At 40.8% G+C, this 14,629-nt stretch overlaps 1 protein-coding gene across 6 annotated transcripts in view; it reads left to right on the forward strand.

Moving 5' to 3' along the window:
• The window catches only part of MDN1 (midasin AAA ATPase 1), a 157,922-nt gene that overhangs the window by 32,291 nt on the left and 111,002 nt on the right, over window positions 1–14,629 (forward strand). For all 6 annotated transcript variants that reach the window (XR_003429489.1, XM_027090484.1, XM_027090476.1 and 3 more), the window contains exons 11-16: window positions 1,080–1,161; window positions 3,985–4,080; window positions 5,429–5,541; window positions 7,498–7,646; window positions 8,513–8,573; window positions 14,189–14,400. Coding sequence is in view for 5 of the 6 variants with exons in the window: in XM_027090484.1 (XP_026946285.1) it covers window positions 1,080–1,161; window positions 3,985–4,080; window positions 5,429–5,541; window positions 7,498–7,646; window positions 8,513–8,573; window positions 14,189–14,400 (713 nt within the window). In the remaining variant the exon portion in view is untranslated. The remainder of the gene's footprint in view (window positions 1–1,079; window positions 1,162–3,984; window positions 4,081–5,428; window positions 5,542–7,497; window positions 7,647–8,512; window positions 8,574–14,188; window positions 14,401–14,629) is intronic.

Genomic DNA, 14,629 nt, shown 5'->3' on the forward strand with positions numbered 1-14,629 from the left:
GCCTCTCCGGTTGTGGAGCACAGGCTCCGGACGCGCAGGCTCAGCGGCCATGGCTCATGGGCCCAGCCGCTCCGCGGCACGTGGGATCTTCCCGGACCGGGACACAAACCCGTGTCCCCTGCATCGGCAGGCGGACTCTCAACCAGTGCGCCACCAGGGTAGCCCTGGGCTAAACGCTTTTGAGTTGGTATTTTAAAAACTGCTTCCCTCAGAAGTTCTTAGCAGCTAGAACTGAGTGGTTGCAAGAAGTCAGGTTTTGAAATTAGACGTTCGGGCTGCTTCATAGTGTTCAGTCCCTTTTTGAGATCTATAGTTACTGAATGGGAAGGCTTATGAAGGTAACATTATGTTAACTTTAACAAATAACTTTTTTCTTCCAGTTTTATTGAGATGTAATTGACACAGAGCACTGTATAAGTTTATGGCATATAGCATAATGATTACATACATCATGAAGTGATCACTGCAATAAGTTCAGTGAACATCTGTCATCTCATAGGTACAAAATTAAAGAAACAGTAAAAGAAAAATTTTTTTTTCTCATGATGAGAACTCTTAACAACTTTTTATATATAACATACAGCAGCATTAATTGTACTTATGTTGTTCTTTATATCCTTAGGACTTACTTATAACTGGAAGTTTAGCAAACAACTTTAAAAGCCAAAGTTGGGAATAGTTACTGACATAGCTCTTTCACCAGATGTCCTTTTGTGACGCTTGGGGTCTTAAATAAAAGACTATTGGGTTTTGCTCTGTATAGTGAGTTCCATCCATGCCTTTGCGCTTTGTTCTCAGTGGTTGACTTGCCCTTTGAGTAATGAGAATTAGGTGTGGGCAACTCCCCTCAGTTTGCTCTGAGAATTAATTGCTCCCTGTCTCCTGCTACCTTGTCTGGCATGGATGGGGAGAAGTGAGTTCTAGGTCACTTCCTGGTAGGAGAGGGACTGGGACCACTCATTCTTTTTCCTGACACTGTTTATCTTCAGTTGCCAGAAGAAAAGGAGAGTCCTTGTTGTCAAGTGTTCCCAGACCTAAGTAAGCTCTGCCCCCCGCCTCCCCCCTTTTTTTTTTTAAAGGGATCTACTGAATTGGTGTAATAGGATTGCCCACAGCTTTGACAGTCTGTCTTCATCAGCATCATTAAATATTTTTCAAGAGGTAAGATACAGTCTTCCTGCTTGTTTCTCTGTGCTCTTTAAGGCTGTTGATTTCTACTGTTATTTTCTGTGTCTTGACTGCTATCAAAAAGTTTTTCTTTTGTGTAGGTACCGTTTATTATCCTTAGCTAGTTAAAACTGAAATAACGTTGCCTTAGAACTAGTTGGGCCTAATAAATGTTTTGTGGTTTTTGAAACAGGTTACTACTAATTTCAAATAAGTACAGTATGAATTAGAGTAAAACAGATACAGTACTGAAATTAAAGCTTAAATGAAAAGAAAGTCTCCCGGGTGATAATACTATTATAAAATAGAAAGTGTTTCTAAGATCTTTAGTATTTATTTCTGTATATAATTTCTTAGTCTATTTGATAGATTTATATTTGTCTTATCCCACCACTAGCCTCAGTAGGGCCTTTTTAATTTTAGTCCAGAGAAATTAATGTGGGGTTTGTAAAGTACAGCCTTGTGTGCTGGACATGGGGACAAAATGTGTTGCCTGGGAGGGAAGCTCTATTGAATTGTAGCTCTGCCACATTCAGTAGAACCGAGAGAGATTTATTCCTACCTGCTTAAGAATCAAGTGATGCTGCCTGAAGATCTCTGGGCTGTTAAAACATTAACCCATTTTGACTATAAAGTGTTCTGGTTTCTGTCAGCTAGGACTGAGGAGAGAATAGTGACCCATTTTGGTTAGCAGTTTCTCTCTGTGTTTGGTTAACTTACTTTGAGGAGAAAGAACCCACATTTGGAGCACACACTTAAGCCGGCTGAACTCTGAAGTGCTGTGTGCCAGTCCTTTAATCCTCTTCTCTCCATTGAAATTTCCTTTCCATTCTCCTGCATTTCTCATCTTTCTTACAGGTAACCTTGTTTTGTACTTTTCCTTATTTTATTTAATTTTTAAAATTCTATTTTATTTATTTATTTTTGGCTGCATTGGGTCTTTGTTGCTGTGCGCGGGCTTTCTCTAGTTGTGGCGAGCAGGGGCTACTCTTCATTGCGGTGCGCGGGCTTCTCATTGCGGTGGCTTCTCTTGTTGCAGAGCACGGGCTCTAGGCGCCCGGGCTTCAGGAGTTGTGGCTCATGGGCTCTGGAACACAGGCTCAGTAGTCGTGGCACGTGGGCTTAGGTGCTCCGCGGCATGTGGGATCTTCCCGGACCAGGAATCGATCACATGTCCCCTGCACTGGCAGGCTGATTCTCAACCACTGTGCCACCAGGGAAGCCCCCCCAGTACTGTTAGTACCCTGATGTATCTCCTTCCACATCCTTTTCTATGCGAATGGGATTAAGAACTTTTTTACTGTATCAGAACCTTCCCCCCCGCCCCACACATACCCTTGAAGAGATCAGGCCAGTTGTTTTACAGAATGTTTCACCTTCTGGCTTTATCTGGTTGCTTCTTCACTGCTTTGACACCAACTGGTGTCCTGCAATTCAGTTCAGTTTTGATACTGACTACCTGGAGTTAGTGTAGACCCCACAGGTTCAGGGGCTCAGTCCTCCGCAAGGCTGCCCCGCTTTAAACTCTAGCCGCAAGTCTCAGATGCCCACCCACACTTAGGACCTTTCAGCTGTAAATTCAGGAGTTCCCACAACCTCCTCAGGTACAGTAATCACCTCACAGAACTCATTGGAAGCTCTGTACTCACCATACAGGTCATAGTTTTATTATAAAAAATATAACTCAAGAATAGTCAAATGGAAGAGACACATAGGGCAAGGTTTCAGGAGTCTGAGCACAGGCACTCCTGTGGAGTCAGGGTGTGCCACCTTCCTGGTACATCGCTTTGTCACCAACCAGAAGCTCTCTAAGCTTTGGATGTCCATTGTTTTATTGGGGTCTTATTCTGACATTGGCTATTCGATTGAACTCTATCTCCATCCCCTCCCCTCCTCCAGAGGTTGGAGATGGAGCTGGAAGTTTCAACCCTTGGTCTTTCTGGCCTGGCCAGAAACTATCTAAGGGCCCATCAAGAGTTACCTTGCTTAGCATAATAAACCTGCTAAGGTCCATAAGGGCTCCAGTAAATAACAAAAGACGCTCCTTACTCCTGGTAATTCCAAGAAGTTTTGAAGCTCTGTGTAAGGAATTAGGGACAAAACTAGATACATTCTTTTTTAAATGCTTGCATGAAGTTTATTGATATATTACACTTGGTGGCAGCAGAACCAGATATATTCTTTGTTTTGCCATACTCGTGTCCTTTCCCTTGTCATTTTATCTGTCTTTCTTGTAAGTAGAAGTTTAACAAAATGCTTGATGTATTCAAATTCAGCTTTTGTAGGGGTAGAATCCATTTGGTGGTGATACGTATTTTATATTTCATTATAGCAGAAGACATGTATCTTGTTGGGCTATCAGTCATTGCTAAGATTAAGTACTGGGTTAGGGTAATGACAGTGTAATACCTTTATTGCACACCAGGAGTCTCCCTTTACATCTAGAAAGTAATCTTTTGGTGTTACCTCCACTGTCTAGAAGTCGTCTCCCCCCACGGAACCATATACCCAAGGATTAATGCTAATTGCTATTATTACCTGAATTTTGGATTTGCAAACTGAGGGCGTTTGTGTGTGTTTTCCTAGTTAACTGGTATTTTGATAGTAAAGCCTTCACATTTTTTGGTGTCCTGTCTCTGTTATGGTAAGGTCCTTTGAGTCTAGGGTTGGTACTTTATTTGTATTCTCCTTAGTATTACTTGCAGAAAAGTTCTGCTGGATTTTATGTTCCTCCCTTTTGTGGCCTGGATAGTGATGCTCTGTTATTAATGTATTATTTTAAAAATCAGTTGGCATTTACCTTGGTTATTTTAATAGGCTCTGGACTGTTTCACAGCAATGCTCTCTAAGCAGACGAGCAAACTGAAAATGGCAGAAGTCATTGGAAGCAAATTGAACATTTCCAAGAAAAAGGTATGTAATACTATTTTTACTTCCCTCTTGAAAGGAAGCTGGGATATTTAGCTTAATTGCTGATCTCTGGTCCTTACCTGGAACAGCTTTTGCAAATAACAGCCTCCTCTGTCAGAGTTGGTAGTTTCATTGCTGCCTCTCATGGGCATAAAACTCACTGTCTCCTGGATAAGTAGTTCTCCCTGTGTTCCACGTTCTTAGAGTGAGCTGCCCTGCATCCTTTTTCACACGCACGCCTTTTTCTCCAGTGCTTAAGGAGCATGTTATTCTGTAGGTTGTGGTTTCAGGACTGGAACCATGTCTTAGTAACACCTTTGTCTGTAGTTCTGTGCACAATTAGATTTTTTCCAACTTTCCAACTTTTTATAGTTAATATATTCAAACATCAAAAAAGTTGAAAAGTTGAACACTTGTATACCCACTACTTAGGTTCACTGCTGATACTGTTAGTATTTGCCTTTCCTGTTTTATATCAAAATATGTACTTCTGGAGGAGAGAGCCTTTCAGCAATGGTGTTGGTAGCTGGAGAAATGTCTGGGGCTCATCTTGAGGCAGATATTTGGCGTTCCCAAATGAATGATGACTCAAAAAAGCCTTAGTCAGGAACCGAGATGGTTAGAGGTGTTCCTTAGGCTATCGGGAAACTATCGGGATGGTTTTGGCTGCAGGTAACAGAGCACCTAGTAAAAGGGGCTGAAGTAATAAGTATGTTAATTATAGTAGACGAGAAATGAGACTACCATGATTGGCTTAGGTTGATCAATATTCAGCCCCTTTGGTTGAAGAGGGGTTTTCCTTCCCTTCAAAAAGGGGCAATTTGCCCCTTTTACTCCTAACCCCAAACCCTGAGCAAAATCTTGGTTCTTTGGGTTAGCGATGAGGATAAGCCTGATGGGTACGTGTCCTGAGCCTCTGTCACAGCTTCTCTTTCTGCTTTGGCTGTCGTCAGATGTATCATGGTTTATTCAAGTGACTGTTTCTGCATTATGTTAGAAATTTAAAGCAGAGGAAAGCATAGAGGAAGAAAAAATACTTTGGTTTTTTTCATATCTTTTAGGAGTAAAACTTCCTGTTCACTGTGTTCACTTCATATAGGTAGATAGAGGCTCATTTGAATGAATAAAAAGTACTATTACAGGGAAACATTCATGATCAGTGTTTTTAAAAACATATGAGAAACTTGGAGAATTTAAAAATATATAATTAAAAGCTAACTTACCTATCTTGGAAGCCCGAAAATGCCTCTTAGTAGAGGGCATGTTAGAGGAGCACAGTAAGCCTCACGGATGAGAAGTATTTGAAGAGCATGCAGAACTTTACCCAGGTAAAATGTTTCCCCTCCCATAGGCTGAATTCTTCTGTCAACTTTATAAACCAGAAATTGCGATCAATGAGCTAGATGTGCAAGTGGGTCGAGTGCGGCTTCTACGGAAACAAAGTGAGACTGTCCACATACAGAGGTAAACAGGGTTCCAAACTGATCTGAGCACTGTGGAGTCGTTGGGAAACTGATAGAAGGAATGTCTGGTCCAGCCCCTTATTTTTGAGTAAAACATGTCAGAACTGTGATCTCTCCAGTGTACTAGACAGTAAGGAGCAGTGATTTCCCAAAATGTGTTCTGTGAAACTAGATGTTAATAGGTGGAGGAGGTGATGAGGGTCATTAGAGACTTGGGACTAGCAAAGGTATATCTTTGATTTTATTCATTGTAGTGTATTTAGTGAAGTAAGCATCACCTGGAGGTCAGGCTTGGTCCTAACATTAGCCCCTTGAGGGCTGGAGTTGTATACGTTTCTGAGATTTATTAAAGTTATTTATTAAATATTTGCTATATGCCTAACGTTGTGCTGAGTACCTTTTTGTATGTTTTCTCATGTAGTGGTAATAGTAAGCCTGTGAATTAATGTGTGTGTTAGTGTCCTTAGGGCTCTCCTAACAAATTACCATAAACTTGATGGCCTAAAACAGCAGGCATTTATTCTCAGTTCTGAAGGCTGGAAGGCTGAAACCAAGGTATTGGCGGGGCCACACTACCTCTGAAGACTCTTGCCTCTTCCTGGCTTCTGCTGGCTCCCAGCAATCTTTGGTGTTCCATGCCTTGTAGCTGCATCAGTCCAATCTCTGATGCCATTGTCATATGGTCTTCTTCCCTGTGTGTGTTTCTTTGTGTCTCTAAATTTCTCTTTCTTTATAAGGACACCAGCCATTGGATTTAAGATTGACCCTTAAATCCAGTATGATACGATTTTAATCTTATTATACCTGTAAGGAGCTTTTTTCCAAATAAAGTCACATTCACAGGTTCTCAGTAGACATGAATTTTGGGGGAACATAATTCAACCCACTACAGCTAGTAACTGTTGTTATCCACAAGTTAGGAAACCGAGGCTAAGAGAGGTTAAGTAGTTTGTGCAAGATGACATAGGCAGTACAGATGTTTTATCTTATTGGTGTTCTGAGTTTCCAGAGCCTAGTGAAGTAGCAGTTATGTAAATGCTCCATGTATGTAGAATGAATGAATTCTGCAATTCATATGTTGTAAGGACATCTGTTATAGCAGCGGTCCCCAACCTTTCTGGCACCAGGGACTGGTTTCGGGGAAGACACTTTTTCCACGGATGGGGTTGGTCGGGGGTAGTTTCGGGATGATTCAAGCACATTACATTTATTGTGTACTTTATTTCTATTATTATTACATTGTAATATATAATGAAATAATTAGTACAATTCACCATAATGCAGAATCAGTGGGAGCCCTGACCTTGTTTCCCTGCAACTAGATGGTCCCATCTGGGGGCGATGGGAGACAGTGACACCCGAAGTGTGTTGCTTATGTCCAGTCTAGTCCTCAAGGTGCAGTTTAATTGTCACTTCCCACTCACTGATAGGGTTTTGATATGAGTCTGCAAGCAGTCGATTTATTATGGTCTCAGTGCAGTCAAACCCCTCTGCTGATGATATATCTGTATTTGCAGCCGCTCCCCAGCGCTAGCATCACCGCCTCAGCTCCACCTCAGATCATCAGGTATTAGATTCTTATAAAGAGCATGCAGCCTAGATGCGTTGCATGCAGTTTACAGTAGGGTTCACCACACTCCTATGAGAATCTAATGCCGCCGCTGCCGCAGCGGAGCCCAGGCGGTAATGCGAGCGACGGGGAGCAGTTGTATATACAAATAAAGCTTCGCTCGCCCGCCATTCACCTCCTGCTGTGCGGCCCGGTTCCTAACAGGTCATGGACAGGTACCAGTCCATGGCCCAGGGGTTGGGGACCCCTGTGTTATAACATGAAGACCGTCACGCTGAGTTGTCTCCTTCTTGTTTGTTGAATGTGGGAAATATGATTCCTCAAAATAACACAAAGAGAAGCTTGCAGCCTGTTCCTCCAGCTGCTTACATACTTCCCCCTCCCCAGGGAGAAGCACACCTTTGCTGCTACGAGGCCATCCTCTGTTCTTATTGAACAGCTCGCAGTGTGTGTTAGCAAAGGGGAGCCTGTGTTGCTGGTGGGAGAGACCGGGACCGGCAAAACCTCCACCGTCCAGTACTTGGCTCATATTACAGGTAACTCCTAGAGGGGAAGCACTCTTCCCGCAGACAACAAACATTTGACACTGACTGCCTTTTTATTATTTTTTAAAAAATATTTATTTATTTATTTGGCTACGCCAGGTCTTAGTTGTGGCATGTGGGATCAGTAGTTGTGGCATGCGAACTCTTAGTTGCAGTGTGTGGGATCTAGTTCCCTGACCAGGGATCGAACCCGGGCCCCCTGCATTGGAAGTACAGATCCTTAGCCGCTGGATCACCAGAGAAGTCCCCTGACTGCCTTTTTAAAAAATAAAAAGTCCAAAGAATATTGGAATTTAAGAAGTGCCACCACTCCACTTCCCCTGGAGATAAGCACTGGAAATTTTTACCTTGGAAATAATGTATTCTTCCCCCCTGGAAATGACCACTGTTAACAGATTGGTATTAACTTTTTTCAGTTCTAATCTGTGGTCTACAAATACATACAGATTTGGTTTTGTTTTGAAACAAACGGGATCATTCTCTGTGTATTACATTTAGTTAATAAGCAAATTGGACATCTTTAAAAACAGAACTGCCTCATTCCTATTCTGATGGCTAAATAATATTTCACACTGGATATTTATTTAGTTCTAATTCATAGACAGACATTGACTTACTGAAGGGTTTTTTGTTGTTTTCAGTTACCTGATGCTAGAGCAGTGAATCTTCTTTTACATATCTCTGGGTTAGGTGAAAATTTTGAATAGTCAAGATTCCTGAAAGTAAAATGAGGGGGTCAGAGGAAATGCACATTTAAAGATTTGCCCTGTGCCCTTGTCCACACATCCTTAAGGATCACACTGGATATTGTCAGTCTTTACATACAGGGTAACCCTTTTGCCCTTTCTTTATTAAAGGCCACCGTTTGAGGGTTGTCAATATGAATCAGCAAAGTGACACTGCAGATTTGCTGGGAGGGTAAGTGTGATTTTAAATCTTTTTCTTGTTATTTTGTGTTCACTATTTGAGGTAAGAAATACTTTTTCTCTGTAAAGCTCAAAACTAGGCTTGGAAAAATGTTCAGAGAATTGCCCCCCTATGCCCACCCCAGCAGGGTATTATTTATTAGAATTTATTAAGGAGCTCTTGAGTGTATAGATGTTTCTTTTCATTTTAAAGAACACTTGAGGTTCTTGCTCTCAAGGATCCTGCTGGGAGGGGGAGGAAAACAAAAAGGTAAGTATGTAATCAAGTAATGTTTGTGTGTGTGGTCATTTATCTGAAGCCTATGTTCTAGGCTCACACTGCCTTCAAGCTAGGCTCTCCTGCAGTTTGAAACATTAAGTAACCTCCACTTTGTTAAATGGGACGGCTCATGGCGCTCCACTGTGGTCAGTAAAATGCCCTTCTTCCTTATTTGTGGTTTTGAATATGTTAGTTTCATGAACGATTTTAGTCTGTGCTGAAGGCTGTAAAAGCGATGGCTGCTATTGGCATACCTTATGTTGAACCCTAATAGGGTCTGTCCCATTAACTCTAAGCAGTTGCTTACACAAACTCTTAAAGGCATAAGATAATAGAATTTATTGTCCTTTTTGCTCTTTGTGATATCTGCAAGAAAGCTCTTTATTTGCTCTTTTTTGAGGACCACATTATGCTGTAGCATTATTTTTACTATCACTCTTTCCTACTCTTATATCCCTTCCTGCTCTGGATGGAATGCTACTTTGGAATCCTGCTTCCTTTGGTGCTTCTCATTTTCTTACCATCCCAACCTATTACTTCTGTTCTGCTCTACACATGCCACTAATTATGTATTTTAAATTTATATTCTGTCTTCGAATCCGTTAGCTGAGGCTTACCTCTCTTACTCTAATTCTACTTTGACTTTATTTTTCCCCAGTGGTCTTTGTACCTTGTTTTCATTTTACTTCTGTTAATTGACACTTAATCTCCCCATTCCCTCACTGTGGTACTTGCAATGTGTTCTTATTAATATATGGAATTTGTTACTTAACTAGGCATGTCTATACTACTGTGTATTTCTCTCTATTCTGTATCTATGTCTTTAATAATATCCTACTGTTAAGTATTCCTAACACAAATGGCGTTAATCTTGTACTAATTGAACATGCACTGGATCTGTCTCTTCTAAGAATTTGTAGTGTTATGTCAGCCGTTGCAAGTAGTTTTAAATGTAGTGAGTACACATTGTGCCTTGATACAATTAATAATACAAAAAGGTTGAAATCAGAATTTGTTAACTGGAATTTTATTTTGGTGCAACTTGGTGAAAAAAATACATATCCATTTGTCCTTGTTAGTAGGTTAGCATTAGTTATCAAAAGAAAACTTACATATGTTTCAGTTTTCGTATAGGTGGAAGTATGGCTTGTTTTCTGTTCTTTTGTATTATTGGCAAGTGGTGTGTAAATCACATCTTTTAATATATATTATCGATGTATGAATGACTCCTTTGCTTAAGAACCCTTGTGTATACAATTGGAAGACCAAAAATGATTTTAAAAAGACAAGGGAAAAAAGAAAAAAGGAAAAATAAAGGCAAGGGAGTAGAAAACAAAGCAGCAGGTAGGGAGGTGGGATAAAGAAGGGCTAATATTTCTATTTTGGCAGTGTGTGGTTAGTTTCATCTATCTATGAAACTAGTTCTGTGTTTTGTAACTTACATTAAACATATTTTGCATTTATCAAATACTATGGTTAAAATATAATAAAAGAAATTTGTAGTCCTAATTAGTCTGGTTTGCAAATCTGGATCCTTTAGATTGGTTTTTTAAAAAGTTACAATTAAGGATAAATATATGTTATAAAAGTAAAGCCTTCAAGGCCATTAGGCTCTTAAATTGCATTACTGCAGATTGCCTTCTGATCTTTGTTTGCATACATACCCCCTTAATTTTTTTTTTTTTTTTTTTTTCTGCAGTACGTGGGCCTCTCACTGTCGCGGCCTCTCCCGTTGTGGAGCATAGGCTCCGGACGCGCAGGCTCAGCGGCCATGGCTCATGGGCCCAGCCGCTCCGCGGCATGTGGGATCTTCCCGGACCGGGGCACAAATCCGTGTCCCCTGCATCGGCAGGCGGACACTCTCAACCACTGTGCTACCAGGGAACCCCCCCTTAATTTTGATTAGTGTTAGTGTGGTATATCTTTTTCCCTCATTTAACTTTTAACTCAATTTTGTCATTCTATTTAAAGTAGGTTTCTGATAGACAGCACATAGACCTTCAGATTACCTGTGAGTAGAGAAGTAAACCAAATTCTGAAAGAGTTGGGGTAGAGAGAGCTTATGAGACTCTGTAGAAAAGAGTAGAAGATACAGAGGACTTAGATGAAGCAGGTAAAAATCATTCCAGAAAAGGAAAGTCTACCATTAATGGCAAAACACAGAACACAGGTTCACATCCCTGACTATAGGGAATGGGGTTGGGAGGGGTAGCCTCTGAGGGAGAAACAGATAAATAGAGAAGGGGGAGGTATCCTTGGAGAAGTTAACAATGAAGGAAAGAACAAATGGGAGGAAAATTAAAGGTCTCATAGAAATAGAAATAAAACGGCTAACCTGTGTCCTCCTCTAAGCCACCCATGGAAACATCCATAAAGGAAACTGCACAGGAGATTGCAGGGCAGAAGTGCATGCTTTCAAACTCAATCCTGACCCCAAATGAAGTGAACCATCACCTTTTCAGTTACTCAGCATGCACTGTTTTGTGTCTCTTTTACAGTTCATGTTCTTTCATGTATGATAATTTTGGAGAGTCATTTCTTTCGTTCTAGCCATTTTCTAGTGAACTCTTGTATGTGGTCTCCATGTATTGTGTATGTAACAGGTAGACCCTGAGTGACTCTCCATGAGGACCAGGTGTTCTAGACCTCCCTCCCCTCTTGGCCTTTAGGTTGCTCCTGAGGCATATTTTCTCTGCAAAAGACATCATGGAAACCCTGGTCTCTAATGGTTCGTAGTTTGATTTCATCAGTTCTCCCTGTGGCAGGTTAGTTTCCATTGAGTATTTGTGTTACAGTTTATTTCTATTTATTTATTTTTCTTTTCGTTTGAATGAAAATGTTTGTTCATTTATTCATCACTTGAAACATATGACGACTTAACCGTTCCAGCCAGTATGCTTTCAGCTTTAAATGAACAAAATTTTTTCTTAAGGAGCTCAGTCTAATTTGAAATAGAAAGCCATTTCTTTCATGAATTCAATTCACTGAGCCAATTACTAGTGGTAATAGTTGTCACAGGTAACTCTTAAATGGCACTCCTGTGCCAGCTACTATTTTGAGTCTTTATCTGTGTTCAGTCACTTAGCCTTCTTAACAACCTGTTGATTATCCCCGTTTACACTTAGGGGACCTGAGGCTCACAGGCATTAAGTGCCTTGTTCAAGGTAATGGCTAGTCCATGACTTGAACCCAGGCAGTCTGTCTTGATCGTCTCTGTTCTTAGTCATTACTCTGCTGCCTCAGTTAGCTTTGGATCCATCTATTCTGACATCTTTAAGACTAGCTCTTTTATTTAAATAACGTGTGTGTTTAATTTCTTACCACTTCTTCTGTTGTCATTGTGGTTCATCGTCCTCTGCCTGGTCCAGCGCAGGACTCTCATCTTTGCTTCTACTCTTACCCTCCCCACAGTCTCTCTTCCATTTAGTATTTACAGTGATCCTTTTACAGTGTGATCAGATCTCATCACTCTCTTCCTCACATCCTTCCACTGACTTCTCTGTCCATGTGGAATGTACTCCAAACCCTTCATCACCTGGCTCCGGCACGTCTCTGTCTCCTTCCTTTAGCTCTGCTCTGTGTTGATATTTCGTCTGTGGCTCCCCTGCTGCCCAGGGATACTTGCTTAGCCTAACCCTTCCTTGTTTGATTTCCTTCCAATTCCCGTCTTTGACACAGCCTCTTCTGACTGTCATAGTCAAAGTACCAGTTCTTTAAGCCACTCTCCTTTCACTTTATCCAGTCATAGCACTTGCTACTTGATATTTTATACTAGTAGGTGTATTCCCCTATTGTCTCTTTGGTTAGATTGTAAGCTGCAGAGGGGCAGGACGTGGTGGGTCTCATTTACTCAGTGCTGAACTCTAGCCAGGTGCTCAGTAAATCTCAGCTGAAAAAATGGAGTAAAGAAATGTCTTTACTAATTAATGGGTTAGTGCTTACTGGGAAGCGATATTGAGTTTGTGAAGTTCTCATGCTTTCTGGAGAAAGCATGTCTCTGGAATCAGAATCTTCCATATAGATGCTCTTCATGTCTCTGGAATCAGAATCTTCCATATAGATGCTCAGTATCAGGGCACTGGGTTTCACTCATCTCATTATTCCTTCTCACAGGCCAGTGAGTAAATAGTATCCATGAGTTCTCCAATTGTGCTTGATTGTTCTGAAACATATTCTGGTATTGTTTCAGTTCTCAAATTATATTTCTTAGAAACAAAATTTATGTCATCATTCTTGAGTAGTATTTAGTATCCTAGGCCACGGAAAATTGTATACTTGAGATTTTCCTGGAATGATTAGTCTGCTGCTTGGGCAACTTCTTTTAACTTTAGCTAGAGCAGTGTTTCTTGACTTTATACGTTATTAACCCCCCCAATATTAAATTAAATTTTAATTTAAATGAACTAATTCCCTAATTCCCCAACCAGAAAAATAAAATGCTAAGAAATAGGAGAGACTCTAAATGCTGAGAAATAAAAAAAAGTTGAGCCTTGGAAGGTCACAAACCATTGCAATGTCTTAAGATATTTTTTTTAACCGTCCCCCTCCCCCAGTTTTGAATCTCTTTGGGAGTAGTCTCCCCACCCTCCATTGACAAGGCATGATGTTCAAGTAAGTTCTTAAGATGCTTGAATAAGTCAATTTCAGACATATTTTTCTTCTAAAATGTTTCAAAAACCTTTTGGTCAATCTTAATAGAATATGGTTTATCATCAAATATACATGATGTTTATTTAAATATGTTAGTAAAATCAGTGACATGGGGCTTCCCTGGTGGCGCAGTGGTTGGGAATCTGCCTGCCAATGCAAGGGACATGGGTTCGAGCCCTGATCTGGGAAGATCCCACATGCTGCAGAGCAACTAGGCCCGTGAGCCACAACTACTGAGCCTACGCGTCTGGAGCCTGTGCTCCGCAACGGGAGAGGCCGTGACAGTGAGAGGCCCGCGCACCGCGATGAGGAGTGAGTGGCCCCCGCTCACCGTAACTGGAGAAAGCCCTCGCACAGAAACGAAGACCCAACACAGCCAAAAATAAATAAATTAATTAATTAATTAAAAAAAAAAATCAGTGACATGCTTTTCACTGCCCAGTTTGGAATTTCAAATTTGTTCATAGTTTGTTTATCTAATACTAGTTTTTACCTTTAGTATAGGTGCTTCTAACACTTGGAGTGGAGAAAATAGATTATAATTTAAAACTTTAACATAGATTTATGTTAAGTATTTTGGTATTATTTCTCATTTTGATTAGAAGAAATCTTACACCTATTCCTGTTTTCTAAGGCATACTTTCCAACTTCTGTTAGCTTTAGAAGTTTGCGAATCCCATATTTACCTTTTGTTTCAGTTACAAACCAGTGGACCATAAGCTTATTTGGCTACCCTTACGGGAGGCATTTGAGGAACTCTTTGCTCAGACATTTTCCAAGAAGCAAAACTTTACATTCTTGGGACACATTCAGACCTGTTACAGGCAGAAACGGTGGCACGATCTCCTCAGACTAATGCAACATGTGCACAAGTCGGCTGTCAACAAGGATGGAAAAGAGAGTGAGACTGGTAAGAATGTGACCCAGGCTGCCAGTGGGAGGGCATGAGGCTGAAGTTTAATTAGCAGAATTAGGAGAAGAGTTTGGGGGAAGAATGAAGCAATACACATTAGAGCTTTCCAGGACTTTAGGCAGAGCTGACTAATTTTGAAGTATTGCTGCTCCTATGACTCTAGTCAAGATTTCCATCAAAACAGGTGATCGCTGATGTTGATGTATAGTACCACTTAGTGGTTAGT

Source organism: Aethalodelphis obliquidens, unplaced genomic scaffold (genome assembly GCF_003676395.1).
Source record: "Aethalodelphis obliquidens isolate GAN/ISIS:26980383/991018 unplaced genomic scaffold, ASM367639v1 scaffold3, whole genome shotgun sequence".
NCBI classification, from domain to species: Eukaryota; Metazoa; Chordata; class Mammalia; order Artiodactyla; family Delphinidae; genus Aethalodelphis; species Aethalodelphis obliquidens.